Here is a 15923-nt window from a genome sequence, read left to right on the forward strand (position 1 = left end):
GTCATAAAACAAGTAAACCATAAACATGAGGAAGTAATTAAACAATGATCTCAGCTCAGGTGTTGAGTTTGAGATTAGTCTGACAAAAGGCTTTGTGCCATGTAAGAGTTGTCATGTCTTCTTATAACAATACATTAATAACATACACAGCCCAGACGAATGGATGACTTTTGTGTTCCGATATTTTATATTTATAATTATGGATCAAACCTTCTTGAAAAGTGGCATCATGTCTCTCATCCCCATAGCTGTTTCGTGTCGGAAGCAGGATGGTGGACAGGCGGATGTTGAAGCTTGTCTGAAGTTCTCCAGGTCCATGCCACCTCTCACCCAGCTCTGCCAGCTGCCCTGCCAAGAGGACTGTCAACTGAGCAGCTGGTCCAAATTTTCCCCTTGCACAGCTGATTGTGTGGGTGTCAGGGTCCGCAAACGGATGCTTGTGGGTAAGTGAAAAGGAGGTGATGAAGAATATGCTAATACCCTATTCATAGAGTATATTTATAGTACCGGTATATATTGTGAATAGGTGCATTGAAAAACAGCAGGGACCCCTTGTTCAAAATAAGCCTCTTCAAGTATATAGGAGTATTCAAATACTGTATGAGCATTCTAAAGACGGCAATAATCTCCTGTCTTTTTTTCTGCAGGTAAGAGCAAAAAGCGAGATCAGTGTAAGAACCACCAGATGTATCCACTGAGTGAGACTCAGTACTGCCCGTGCAACAAATATAATGCTCAGCCTGTGGGCAACTGGTCTGACTGTATACTTTCCGAGAGCAGCCGCATGGAAGGTCAACTGGGCATGAAGGTCCAGGGCGATATTAAGGAGTGTGGTCAAGGGTATCGATACCAAGCTATGGTTTGCTATGACCAGGATAACCGCATCGTAGAGACTTCACGCTGCAACAGTCATGGTGAGTTTAAGAAGTAAAAGTTGACCTAAAGTACTGACAATTCAAATAAGTTGATATTTAGTGAAGGCATCTCTGCAACCCATGATACAGACTGCAGAGATCTGAAACGTAAACATATAGACCACATTAGGTGTACCTGCAATATCTAATGAAAAGGTTGAAAAAAAAAATATTTAAAAAGTTATTATTCCACAGTTTTGACTAGGGTGGGAAACATAACCAAACTTTAGCTGCATCATGATTTACAGTAGACTTATTATTATCTCAAATTAATTTTCAAGTGTAGATTTTTAAATAATTCTGGCGGAACGAAAAAAAGTTGAACACTAACATGCGGTGTACAATTGCCCAGGTTTTGCTGTATGCTTTCAACATCTTGTTGTGGCTGCAAGGGGCTGCATTTTGCCACATATTTTAAAAGACAGATAATATGAACTAGTCCATTCAGACCGTTGTAACGGATCACTGATGTCACAGGAACAAAAAGAAACCCTGACAAATGACCTCTTTCTCATTTTGGAGTTCATATTTAATGCATCTGATTTCAAAGGAAGGTTGAAGTGGGACACAGCTGGAGACTGCCAATTATATGTCTTGGAAACTCACTTCTTGTCTTGCTGGTACATGCATGCAACATTCAATAGCTAAACTGACCTTAATAAGTAAACCATTGTAAAATACAAGTAAACTACTGTTAAAGCTTGTTAAAATCATGTCAGTTGACCGAGTTTAGAGGCGGTCATTTTAGTTCATCTGCATTGTGAACATTAGAATCAGTCAGGGGAAGGCGTTTAAGGGTCATTCATATTAGCCAAAATCCAAAATCTGTCAGGCCACTTGGAACTGTATGAACATAGCTTGGTATTTGCCAGAAAGAGCAGGAAAGGGAATTGAGAATTATAGAGCAGTCATAGCCTCAGGACAATATAGAAGGCATCAAAGCACTCGGGGGAATGGGCACATCTGTGCTTGTTCAATGGAAAAACGATCTAGTTGTGAGTCTGAGCTTTTCCCCCAGTAGCCTATAGGGTTGTTTTATAGTGACTGGCTGCAAGTGTAATGTAGACTGCTGTCAGCTTTCGCTCTGATTTTAGCATCCTTTGATTGTTGCTTTTACTCCACAAATATTGTGTTGATGAAACACAATGCTGTCTCTGGTCTTTCCAACCACATGATTCCCTCAGGCTGCAGCTGTAAACCATTGCAGTTTTGTTTGTGTTTGGCAGTACATAGAATAAGATGACAAGATCACAAACTTAGAGGGACATTGAAGAGACTTTACCACTTGGGGATAGGGGTTGAGCGACTAAAGATTTTTTGTAGTATACTATAAAGTGTGTACTATAAAGACAGCATCAGGGATAACTGGAGTACCAGTATCTTGTTCAAGAATATGAATTAGAATGATACTTGTCTTTATTAGGCAAGTATGTTAAAACACAAAAGTTGACTGAGGGCAGTTAGACAATGTGAGAGGCAGCTGTGCCATATTATGTTTTCCTTAAGTCCACAATCAACTCTTGTGCTGAGCGTGTTCAGCTCCAGGTTGTACTGGCTGCACCAGAACACACTATAAAACCTAAATGTACATCTCAGTTAAAATACACAAGTTAACTTATACCCAAAAAACAGTTAGAATCAGAATCACTCATTTCCAGAAGTGGGCATTCTGTCCGTCAGTGACTGCGTTTACATGCAGTCAATAAACCTTTTAAAACCAGAATTTTGGCAGTATTCTGGGTTTTAAAAACCATGTAAACGCTCGCAATAACCTGAATACGCGAATACCCAAATATCATGCCTCGGTTACTCCCTTTCCAACCCAAATATACGTGCATGTATATATCGGAATATCCCGAATGCACGAGACACTCTGCACATGCTCAACCGCAAGGAATCTTGGTCTTTGTAGTAGAGGAAGTGCTTGTATTGAATCTTGGTCTTTGTAGTACAGGAAGTGCTTGTATGCGCGGCATCCTCGCCGTCGTGAGCCTAACTTGAATACAGTGATTCCTTTGTGGTGTTTTTGCAGTAATTTCTGTCTCTATGGCAAAAGAGACACAGTGTGTATATAGACCGATACATACACGTAGTATAAGTCATATGTCTGACGCACAAGTCGCTGGAAATATACAAGCAGAGAGGTAAACAATCATGGCAAAACTCAGAGGTGCCACGCAGTGGCACACTTTTGGAACACTAAGGAAACCGGCTGCTTTATTCCTGTGCTGAGTGACATGAATATGTTTTATTGATGGCAGAAAGTAACAAGCGAAAATGACGTCTATCACGACGTCAATGCGTCGCCATTTCAATCAGTTTATTCAAATGCGGGCGTAACTCTGCCCACTCACGCATGTAAAGGTTTTTTTCAGAATGTTTCAGAAATCGGAATTTTGACCTTAACCCGAATATTGACTGCATGTAAACGTAGTCAGTGACGGACACCCGGTTTGCTGACAATTGACTTATGATGGGACACTTTTTAAAAATGACAGACTAAGCGCTGACGGAAGTGGATTTTCATCCGTCAGTGTAATGGTCACTAACTGCGTCCATCAGTGACGGTCCGTGGGCTGAGGTCCCCTCCCAAACTGACGGGCCGACTGACTGACGGAATTAACTGACGAACTGATTGACGATTACAATTCAGTTCGTCGTGAAAAATGACGGACTGACGAATGACGGCCGGGTACCCAGGCCGCTGTCGGATGACGAATGACGAACCAGTAAAATTTAGTGAAATGCCCACCTCTGCTCATTCCAAAACATTAACCTGACTCATAAATTTTGTAGTAACTTAGTGGTTATGAGTATAATAAAATGTTGGAGCATTTTAAGTACCGGTAGGCCTATTGATAGTACACTTAAAAATGTTTACTGATGACACAGAAACAAAAGCAACTGGCAGTTTAGTATCTTACTTAAGGGCACTTCGACATGGACATTAGGGCTAAGGGTCGAACCAACAACCTCGGGTTAGGTGATGACCACTTTATCACCGGAGCCATCAGCCCTCATGGGTTGACTTGGCGTGTGATGACACATGTGAATACTGTAGTGTATATCCGCATCTGTCATCTCACAACACATCAACCCAGTAGTTCAGCATGACTCAGGTCGTAGAGTGGTTTTCTCCCATTGTGGGTCAGACCCTCCACCCAATGACCATTTTGAAGTGTCCTTAAGCAAGATACTGATCCCAAAGTTGCTCCTGACCCTGTCATCAGTAGGTGAATAAGAAGACAGTGTTAAAGTGCTTTGAGGACCTCAAAGATCAAAAAGCACTATACAAGTGAAAGTAAAGTAATTTTGAGTAACTAAATAAAACTTCATTCACTTGTATGACTGAAACAAATGTCAGGTTTATTTTTATCCGATTTTTTGGGGACTGAAATCAAAATACTTTTTTTAAACATAGGTGAGTTACTGATATAAACTTAAATGAATCATTGCAACCGGTTCGCTCAAACCATTTGAGTTATAGTTCACTCCACTCCACTTTCACTCGGTATGCAGACTCATCACTGTCATTGATGAGGCCGATGGCTTGGTGGAAGCCATCTCACCTGCTGTGTCCCGTCACAAAAAAAACGTAAAAAAATAATGCACTTTATGTTGAAAATGCAGATTTTCAAATATGAACAGAATAACTTGTAAATTCATTTAGTTCATGTCAAAGTCAAGTCAAGTTTCTTTAATACTAAGTCAAAGTCCAGTCGAGTCTTTTTGTCCAAGCCCTAAAATCGCCAACTCAAGTCAAGGCTGTCATGGTTCATGGGTAGGAGTAGGGGACCCAAATGCAGGAACGGGAAAGGCAGGTTAGCATTCAAAAATGTTTAAATCAATGTCCAGTGTGACCGGGGTGAAGCGGAGTTCCGGCGAGGTGGCAAGCGGGCCACAGGTGTGTCTTAAGATGGTAAGCAGGTAGACAGGGTTCACAAGAACGATGAGTAATCTGTGGTCAGAGAAAAGACAACTAAATATACAATTGCATATGCAAGGTAGCGCTCAGTAGGCGCTAGATAGCTACAAACTTCTTGAAGAGCATAGACAATCTGGCGATGTGCTGGCAGCCCAGAGCACCTTAAGTACTGGTAGTGATTAGGGGGATTGGACTCAGCTGCCGACAACTCCAACACACCAAACCCGCAAAGCCTCCAAAACACACACACATGCACAGACACACCTCATGGTGCTGAGGCAGCACACCTGACAAAGTCATGCGATTAGATTCCTCCACCTTTTATATACGTACCGTTAAATACATTTATTGTCATATTGTTTATAGGGTACATTGAGGAGGCATGCATCATTCCCTGTCCGTCTGACTGTAAACTCAGCGAGTGGTCCAACTGGTCACGATGCAGCAAGTCATGCGGCAGTGGTGTCAAAGTTCGATCAAAATGGCTCAGAGAAAAACCATACAACGGTGGAAGACCTTGCCCCAAACTTGACCATGTCAACCAGGTGATCTATCTCAAAATACAGTAGATTGTAGTTTCCATAAGGTTCAGTTATGAAAAGTTACATTTGACATACTGTGTATACAATGTACTGTACATGTTATAAATAAAGTAAACAATAATTTCAAAGACACTACTGTTTTTCTTCTCTTTTCTTTGTTGAATGCATTCCAACCACAGGCACAAGTAAGTACTGAATTGCTTTTCTTCATTCAATTTACAGTTTTCCCCCCTCCATACTTGTATACTGTAATACTGTATAAATGTTTCTTAAAATAGGTATATGAAGTGGTGCCTTGTCTCAGTGACTGTGGTCAGTATATTTGGGTGGCAGAACCATGGAGTGTATGGAAAGTTAGCAGTGTGGACCTGAAGAACAACTGTGGTGAAGGCATTCAGACCAGAAAAGTCAGGTAAACAGTTTAATAAACAACCTCAGATATTTCGTGGACTGGCAACCATTTGTCGCCACCGGGGGCGCTAACATATATGTTCTATGACAAAAAAAAATTACTTGTGCAGCCGGATAACAAATGGTACCTGTCTGCAGACCTTTGGTTGGGGACCACTGCTATAGTTGATTATATCCAAAACAATTTCAATATATTGTAATTTTGATACATCCATCCATCCATCCATTATCGATACCGCTTATCCTCACAAGGGTCGCGGGGAGTGCTGGAGCCTATCCCAGCTGTATTCGAGCAGTAGGCGGGGGACACCCCGAATCGGTTGCCAGCCAATCGCAGGGCACACAGAGACAAACGAACATTCACACTCGCAATTTAGAGTGTTCAATTAACCTGCCATGCATGTTTTTGAAATGTGGGAGGAAACCGGAGTACCCGGAGAAAACCCAAGCAGACACGGGGAGAACATGCAAACTCCACACAGGGAGGTCGGAGCCGGGATCGAACTCACGATCTCTGAACTGTGAGGCGGACGTGCTAACCAGTCGACCACCGTGTCGCCAATTTTGATACATTGAAATCACAAACTTCACATTGTTATAGCATTCAAGAAAATCCCCATGATTGAAATGTCTGGCAGCAGCTGGTTTTGGCGCATTCCATGACGTCTGCGTTTTGGCCTTGTAATCAAGCACATAGCCTCATTGTAATCACTTAAAATAATGACAATATTTTGTATAACAGGTGTATGCTGAACACGATAGATGGCCCCTCGGAGCAGGTGGAGGACTACCTGTGTGACCCAGAGGAGATGCCTCTGGGAGCTCGTAACAGCCAGCTACCCTGTCCAGAGGACTGTGTGTTATCAGACTGGGGAGTCTGGAGTCCATGCCCATTGGTGAGAAAGACATGTACTGTATACCTAATGACACTCATTAGCTTCTGTCTGTGGTTCTTCATAGTGTTGACAAAAGACGTTCATCTTTTAATCAATCACATTTTATTTATATAGCACTTTTCATACATAAAAATGCAACTCAAAGTGCTTTAAAACATTCAAAGCAAAACATAGAATTATCTTCAATCAAAAGAAAAGATAAATTATTTAAAAGTTGTTGAAAGCCAAACTAAAAAGGTGTGTCTTGAGCTTCCTGATAAAAACCAGTCTTGGTTACATTTTTAATATGAGGAATAAAACTGAGCTCAGAGTCAAAAATGACGCCAAGGTTCTTCACACAGTGTGAGGGATTAAAAATGTGTAGTTTTGGTAAAAGCTTCTCTCTCTGACCTTCGGGACCGATAACTAAAACCTCAGTCTTGTCCTGATTGAGCTGTAGGAAATTATCTGCCATCCATGACTTGATATCTAAAATGCAATTTAAAAGGGTATCAATGGGTCCTGTGTCATCAGGAGACACGGCAATATACAGCTGCGTGTCATCAGCATAGCTGTGAAAGCTGATGCCGTGTCCCCTGATGACATCCCCGAGGGGAAGCATATAAAGATTAAAAAGTAGGGGGCCTAAAATCGAACCTTGAGGAACCCCACATTTAATTTCATGAGTTTTAGAGGAACAAGTATCCATACTTACAAAGAAATATCGGTCTGTGAGATAGGAATAAAACCAGTCAAAAACAGTACCAGAGATGCCCACTAGATTTTTAAGTCTATTTAATAAAATTTGGTGATCTACTGTATCAAAAGCAGCGCTTAGATCCAGTAGCACCAAGACTGTGAGTTTTCTCACGTCTGCAGTGCACCTAATATCATTTAAGATCCTTAAAAGAGCAGTCTCCGTACTGTGGTTCATCCTAAAACCAGATTGATATTTCTCCAAAATATTATTTGTATTTAAAAAATGATTCAACTGGATGAAAAACAGTTTTTCTAAAATCTTACTTAAAAACGGTAAGTTGGATACGGGTCTGTAGTTATTAAAAACGCTCGGGTCAGAACCGCTCTTCTTCAGAAGGGGCTTCACCACCGCCGTTTTAAAGGCAGCGGGGAAGACGCCTGTCTGAAGAGAGCAATTGACTATATTTAAAATTTGTTCTTCAAAAAATCCATAAAATGTCTTAAAAAGAAACGTGGGAATTGGATCCAAAAGGCAGGTTGTTGGGTTTACCTGGGAGAAAACTCGAACAAGTGTCCTTGCATCAACTAGGGCAAAACTTTCCAGTGTTTCCTCATGTAAATATGATTGTCCGGGTTTATCAAAACTTGTGTTTTGACGGGCTAAAAGACTGGATCTTATGTCATCGATTTTACTTCTGAAGTGGTCTGCAAAGTCCTCACAGAGAGCATCTGTTGGTCTCTGTGGGGACTTATTAAAATCAGAACTAGTTAAAAGTTCAAAGGTGGAGAAGAGAACCCTGGGGTTGTTTTTATTGACTGTAATGAGGTTTGAGAAATAGGAAGATCTTGCCAGTTTTACTGTTTTATTGTAGGATTTCAGTTGTTCGCATAAAATTTCATAGTGTACTGTAAGTTTACTTTTTCTCCACCTCCTCTCTGCACTCCTGCATTTTCTCTTTGATATTTTGATAACATTGTTTCTCCACGGGGGTACAGTCTTTGTTTTTGTTGTTTTAATTAAAAGTGGAGCTACTGAATCTAATGATGATTTAAGATGTAGGTTAAAATTGTCAACAATAAGATCACAGGGTGCAGGTAAAATGTCAGCAGGAGTGTTTTTTAAGATCTCGATAAAATTTGCAGTCACCTCAGAAGATAGGTAGCGTTTCTTCACTGTTCTGACCGGGACTGCTAGATGGTTAAAACTGGCGATGTTAAAATAGACACAGTAGTGGTCTGACACTGCCAAGTCAACAACAGAGGACACACCAGCAGACAAGCCATAGGTTATAACCAAATCCAGGGTGTGTCCTCTGTTGTGAGTTGGCTGCAAGACGTGCTGTTTAAAATCCAAGCAGTTTAAAAGGTTTGAAAAATCTCTGGATAGTGGGTCCGAGATGTTGTCCATGTGTATATTAAAATCGCCAGTTATTAATATCCTGTTATAACTGGAATATAAAATGGATAAGAATTCTGAAAATTCTGTAATAAAAGAAGTGGAATGATGGGGAGGTCTATAGACGGTAATGCAGAGAATAGGGGGACTGCTAAAAACAAAGGCATGGTGTTCAAACGATAAATAGCTGCTAAAAATGATCTCCTTTGATAAAAGAGTATTAATAAAAATTGATGCAGTCCCGCCTCCTCTTTTGCCATCCCTTGTAGAAAATAAAAAGTTAAAATTCGGTGGGCAAGCCTCGTTGAGAGCAACTGGAGCATCTGTACCAAGCCATGTCTCAGACAAAAGTATACCATGTAAATTATTGTCTAAAATCAGGTCGTTTATGATAAAAGTTTTGTTTAAAAAAGGGAGCGCACGTTCAGCACGGCCAGATTAATTATTGTGCTGGACGTGCGCTCATGGTGGTACGAATGAGCAGTATTAACATATACTAGATTACCACTGTTAAAACCACGTTGTTTGTGTGTGCAAGGGAAGCGTCTGCCGGTGATGGTTTCAATCTTTTAAGGCTACATTTACACTACAGTACCGGTAGGTTACCAGTGGCCAAGGCAGTCTCATTACAATCCACCATGGAAAAAACAGGAGGGACGGACGGGATAGGCAAACATGACAGGCCGTGATTGCCGTGGATGCCTAGCGAGATGTTTAAACTGTCAAAACGTTTGGCATGGCAGCCACGGTACGGATGAAAAATCTGACAGTACCTAATAGGGAGTAAACTTGGGGGTGTTCTGTAGTGGGACGGGAAGATGTTCCGGCATCTCACACTACACCTCTTCTAAGGCAAGCCATTTGTTTAATTTGATGTTTTCGCTCGTAACACTTAGTTGAATGTGGGTTTGTGTGAGAGAGAGAAAGCGACAGATGGAAAGAGAGGCATACAGAGAGAGCGAGAGAGAAGTTCAGCCTCTTCAAAGAACCTTTTATTTGACTAAGATACAATTTAATATTTTCTATTCTGATTTGTTTTCAAAAATGTATTCATTCGACTTTCATATGAATCTCTCAAAGGACGTTGAAAATGGAGGTAAAGTGGGTGATTTCGTTGCTTTGTCAAGATGGCAGATCATCATATCTCCTAGAAATACTGGAACTTCTCAAGAATGAAAAAAACCATCCAAAATTGAAGTTGGGTATTATACATAGGTTTTGGAGGAAACTGAAAATTCATCCATTGTATAGACATTAACGGGTACCTAGGGGTTGTGAAAAAAGTAAAAGAATACCTGTCAACCCTGGGGTGGACTGAATCTTAGGAATTTTGTGATTTGCCCTTACATACAGTATCTACGGAGCCCCTCTGGTGCCAGGGTATGAGAAAAAATATTTTTCTGCTAATCTGTACCCACAGATTAATAAACTGTACCCACAGTTTAGTAATCTGTTCCCACAGTTTACTAATCTGTACCCACAGTTTACTAATCTGTACCCACAGTTTAGCAAACCACTTGCGTTCCGTCATACACACAGCCGTATATCTGTCAATGTAAATTCAATTAGGAAGTATATTGTTTCTAGAGCGTAGTGCAATGCTTTGTGAATCATATTTAGAGCAGTTATGGCATGGTTTATTTTCACTTTCATACCCTTATTTCAAATGGAAATACTATTGTTGAGTTCTATGGTGTTGACTAAGCAGTTTTAGCAGCTGCGAACGGCTACAATTAGCCAATGTGTTTATTTTCATTTTTCATGCGTCAAATTCATTCACAACCTTTTTCGCTCGCCACAACCAATCACCCTATTGTCATTATAGGGTGGCGGAATGCAAGCGGATTGGTAAACTGTGGGTACTGTTTATTAAACTGTGGGTACAGATTACTAAACTATGGGTACAGATTAGTAAACTGTGGGTACAGATTACTAAACTGTGGGTACAGATTAGCAAAAACATATTTTTTCTCATACTCTGGCACCAGAGGGGCTCCGTAAGTATCTGTGTGTAATCTTACACATCACACGTTATTTTTTAATGGCTGCTGTCACGTGAACTGAAATCAGCGATGTACGGCATACATGTTTGAAAAGGCGTTTCCACCTGTACAAATTACACTGAAAGTGTACACCTTGACAGGTATGAGAACCAGCCCTCAAACGTTGGGTGGGGCTTATCACTGCCGAGCCTGCTGTGACACTAGGCATTTCTTTTAAAAAGCGGCTTTACAAAATAGTGCTAAAGGCATTTTGCAAAACCAGGTCAAATAAATTCATTTTGTACTTCTGTATTGTAGAATGTTGATGGGTTGCCAGGTTTGTGCTCGACAAAGAAAATACTCTTCTTTCACTAACAAAACAAAATGGCACACTGTGATGAAAATACTGTATCATTTTATCAATCAGTATATTTTATCTATGTTTCTTTGTTCCCTAGCCATGTAATGGGAACAGTACACGAGAGAGGAAGGCTTACCCAATCAGGCAGCCCGGAGAGGAGAAGGAATGTCCTCCAACCACTGAAGCAGAGCTTTGCAAACTCAACAACAATTGCTTCCACTATTCCTACAACATCACTGGTGAGACTGAAGCAGCTTGGTCAATCATGTAGCCTTCTCTGGAAACACTTAATACTGACTTAATGTTGACAACTGGGCTAAATTAGGACTCAGGAAGGTATGCCTGAACATAAGAAAACTTTGTCTAGTGATGTCTGGTCTGTGCAGATTGGAGTACTTGTCAACTGAGCGATAGGGCAGTCTGTGGAAATGGTATCAAAACCCGCATGCTGGACTGTGTGCGGAGCGACGGCAAATCTGTTGACCTGAGGTTCTGTAAAGAGGTGGGTTTGAATTCTTTTTTGCCTCTCTTTAATAAAGTCAGGGTTCATTCAAATAATTGTCTTTCAGCTTGGCCTTGAGAGGAAGTGGCAAATGAATGCTTCCTGTGTTGTGGAGTGCCCTGTCAACTGCCAGTTGTCGGACTGGTCGGCATGGTCCGACTGTACACATAAATGCGGACTCCAAGGTATGTGTAGTTCAGTTCTTAGCACTTTTTAAATGTTGTCGATTTGACTTTGGACCAGAGGTTTGCAGGTTAAAAGATGAAAATGGCAAAATTGGTGCTGCTTTCTGGAGGAAAGTCGTGTCATCAGTATTACTATTAACCCCCAACTGGTCAGGGGCCCGACAGTCTTGCACAGTTTCATGACCCTCATCTCTCCTCTATACAGATCATTCTTCTTTAAGTACACTTGAGTATTAAAGAAGTTTCGTTTACATTTATAAATGTAATTTTCTGTTTTGTATAAGTTGCAAAAAATAGTTATCATTCAATCGAGTATTGCAGTCTTATGTGCCGTTTCGTAGTTGTCATGTGTATCTGTGAGTTTACTGAATGTCAAATGCATTCATTAATCCTGATACAACATATTTATTTCATGATTTACTTTTGTATACATGTATTTAAGACAAAATAGAAAAATAAAAATTAGACATACAACAATAGGCTAAGTAAATACATTCTGCAATATCTTTGCAAATCTGCTTAATATATTGCAATGCGTTCACATCCATCATACATAACTTTAATTACACATTAATTTAAACATCATAAATATATATGTTATTACTTTTTATTTTAACAGTTGCTCATTTTGTGACGGCTTTGTGAGTGTTTAAAAGTTACAAAGTACAAACTGAAAGCTATCTTTGCATTTTTAGGCAGTCGGGTAAAACGGGTAAAACAATTTTCAGTTCTGCGAGTATAACTTATGTCAAATATACAGGATGGATGGATGGATGGATGGATGGATGGATGGATGGATGGATGGATGGATGGATGGATGGATGGATGGATGGATGGATGGATGGATGGATGGATGGATGGATGGATGGATGGATGGATGGATGGATGGATAGATAGATAGATAGATAGATAGATAGATAGATAGATAGATAGATAGATAGATAGATAGATAGATAGATAGATAGATAGATACTTTTTTTAAGTAGCAGACAGAAAGCTTGGTCATTTTAAAAGATTCAGTCGGGTGTGGACATTACCATAATTTAATAGACGACATTTGCGCTAAATGGAATTGTAACAGGGCTTTTTCATACAGCAGTATACTTTGTTGAGTGTGAGTGAGCCATCGCTCCCATCAGCTGGGTATAATAATAACGGATATAATCTGAAGTGCTTCATGGTGTGAGAAACAATTCTCATATTTGATAACCAACTGAAAGGCGGATAATGTATCCATCGCAAATGCTTCCGTAGGATCAGGTCACTGATCGACGGTCAATTATGAGTGCTGTGAGGCTCAGGGAACACTTTGCACTCCACCAGTCTGTGAGAAAAGCAGCTCCCTGAAGCAATGATAGAAGATATAAAACTACAACAGGCTTTAGCAGCTGTGCTAACCTAAGTCCAACCCCAGGCAAACTTGATTATACACTCACACACATGTATGCTCTCAAAAACTGGTCACGTCAAACAGTATTTGTTGTCCTGACCCTTCCTTAGCAAATAAAACTGTATGTTAAATTTCAGATATCTATCAACATTCTGAGGCAAAAATCTTTTCTGCCTCTTTCCTCCTCTCTTCAGGCAAGCTGTGGAGAACACGGACAGTCATCCAGGCTCCCCAGGGTGACGGGAGGCCATGCCCAGCACAGATGCAGCAGTGGAAGCCGTGCCTTGTGAAGCCCTGCTACAGCTGGAGATACAGTGTGTGGTCTGAATGCAAATCTGAGGTCAGTTGTTCTCCTAATAGCTGTATCTTAGATAAATACATATTGCAAACATCGTTATTTAAGAACTGGAATAGATCATTAGGACAACATTTAAGAGACGTATTGTACACCTCAATCAGTTATTTAGGTCTAGTAGACTTGGCACCCCGGGGCACACACTACACTACAGTGTGCCCGATTTATTAACTAAGCGCTCACTTGCCTGAGCAAATAGCAGAATCGCCGGTAGCCATGGATGGTGTTGTAGTTTTTCCGGTATGCGCGCTCGTGGGAGGAAGCGGAAATGCAGAGGAAACTACGGTGGCTTAGATTCACCGAAAATAAAAAAATCAAACCTGCCGATTTGAACGTTTTTAACATCGTTTTATCCAGAAAATTTGGTTTCGGTTGAAAATCGCTTAATCGGGCAGCCCTACTACTGTACCTTTAGTCACAAAAGTCAGTGGATAGTTGGCTTTTGGTTGTAATTCCACTATTAACTTAAAATGCAATTTAACTTTTAGAGGTATAGATTTCATTTGTTTCAAAGATTTTTGGACAATGTTATCCAGCAAGAAGCTGATAACATTCACAGCAGGTGTTTGCTCGATTAATCCACCAATACCAATACAATTTCCAAGGATCTCCATTTCTATGCCTTTCAAAGATTCTTCCGGTCTTTCTATACCTCCGTTGCAAATTGCTTATGACGCTCTTGTGTTTGAAGCCTCACAATGGCTACTAATCAATCGTTACTCTAGATGTAATGGTCTTATGACCTCAAAATGTGATCTATTTGGATTGTTTTTTCATTTATCCGTTGGACATAAATAATTAACAATTAGCATATGCCTTTAGTTCTATCATCATCTGGTTGACATTTTGTACTGACTACCTTACAGCAAAACATGAACATGTTTGAACACATTTTCTTTGATACCAGGGTGCAAGATGTGGTGAAGGCTTGCGGTTCCGGAATATTTCATGCTTTGTGTCAGATGGATCGGATCTACAGGGAAGTCTGGTGGATGATGAGCTATGTGGAGAACAAGAACCTGTGGTGGATGGAGATACAGAGATCATACTACAGGAGTCCTGCACTGTGCCTTGTCCAGGTAAAAGCGCACTGTGAGAAAGGGGCGGAGCTATGGGTGGGTCTGGGTGTATACAGGCCCACCCAGATTGACAGACTGCCCACTCATTGAGATTCATGAAAAAATATATACTTTTAAATTTTTAGTAAATTACTAAATTATTTATCATTTTTTGTTTTGTTGTTTTTTTCATTTGATTTGAATCTTAAGAGTGGCATAATTGTGCTTGTTTAAGGAAGATCTGAACTTCATATTATTCAGTTTGTCATTTTATTTGAATATACAATGTGTCGGGATAGGAGGATTGTTCTCAGTGAGAGAAATATTCAGGCCCGCCCATTAGCCACGTTCCGCCCCCCGCACCCCCTGGTTTAGGTGTTATTTAGTGAAATGATTCAGTTATATATTTTAAACAATTTTTATATTTGTAACAATTCTAAAATACATACCGGTAAATACATTATGACCAAAGAATGAAAATATTTATTTATATATTTATTTATTTATTTATTTATGGTTTTTTTTAGGGGAATGCTACCTGACAGACTGGACAGTTTGGAGTCCGTGCCAGTTAAGCTGTGTTGCTGGGGATGATCTAGGTTTTGGCTCAGTGCAAGTCCGCTCTCGAGCTGTTGTGGCTCAAGACCCTGAGAATCTGCTTCAGTGTCCAGAACAGGAGCTGGAGGCCCGGCCATGTACAGGTCAAAATTGACATATAGTATTACTGCTAGAACTTCATTTCAGTTGTTGGTGTTAAATAAATAATTCTGTTCAAGACCGTCCTTTATGTATTTTCTATAATATCATTAAAATGACTGAGTTGTTTTTCAAAGTTTTTAAATAAACAGAACATTCTACCTTCAGAGGGGCAGTGTTTTGAGTACACCTGGCGAGCTGGAACATGGAGAGGCTCATCGCGACATGTCTGGTGCCAGCGTTCAGATGGACTGAATGTCACAGGTGACTTCTTCATATTACATACACTACAATATACAGTGAACCCCCATTCATCACAGCAGATACATTCCGGGCCCACCCGCCGGAGGTAAAAAATCTGCAATATAGAGAGCCGATGTAATAAAAAATAAATAAATAAAAAATTACCCATCCCACACTTTAAACATTTAAAATGATTAAACCACTTTTAAGTGCATTTGAACACAAAAATGTAAGCAGAAAATGCATAGAAAATATAGTACCCGTATGTATCGTAATTTATGTGTGTTAAATACTATGAGCCCTGTTTTTGTAGACTGGGGTCCGTGCGCTCTCTGCAAAGAATGACTACCATAGTTTGGGGCCGTGTTGCGTCTCTCTAGGCGTTCCGG

At 40.3% G+C, this 15923-nt stretch overlaps 1 protein-coding gene across 1 annotated transcript in view; it reads left to right on the top strand.

Annotated features, from left to right (window-relative positions):
* thsd7aa (thrombospondin, type I, domain containing 7Aa) overlaps positions 1-15923 on the top strand; it is an 87207-nt gene that overhangs the window by 63874 nt on the left and 7410 nt on the right. Inside the window, exons 12-24 of the mRNA XM_086014346.1 lie at positions 249-443; positions 648-914; positions 5206-5384; positions 5561-5566; positions 5660-5793; positions 6535-6688; positions 11203-11344; positions 11492-11607; positions 11675-11792; positions 13377-13522; positions 14445-14616; positions 15123-15296; positions 15460-15555. Of these exons, the coding sequence (XP_085870472.1) occupies positions 249-443; positions 648-914; positions 5206-5384; positions 5561-5566; positions 5660-5793; positions 6535-6688; positions 11203-11344; positions 11492-11607; positions 11675-11792; positions 13377-13522; positions 14445-14616; positions 15123-15296; positions 15460-15555 (1899 nt within the window). The remainder of the gene's footprint in view (positions 1-248; positions 444-647; positions 915-5205; positions 5385-5560; positions 5567-5659; positions 5794-6534; positions 6689-11202; positions 11345-11491; positions 11608-11674; positions 11793-13376; positions 13523-14444; positions 14617-15122; positions 15297-15459; positions 15556-15923) is intronic.

Source organism: Filicampus tigris, chromosome 18 (genome assembly GCF_054856515.1).
Source record: "Filicampus tigris isolate MCC_2025a chromosome 18, RoL_Ftig_1.0, whole genome shotgun sequence".
Taxonomy (NCBI): Eukaryota; Metazoa; Chordata; class Actinopteri; order Syngnathiformes; family Syngnathidae; genus Filicampus; species Filicampus tigris.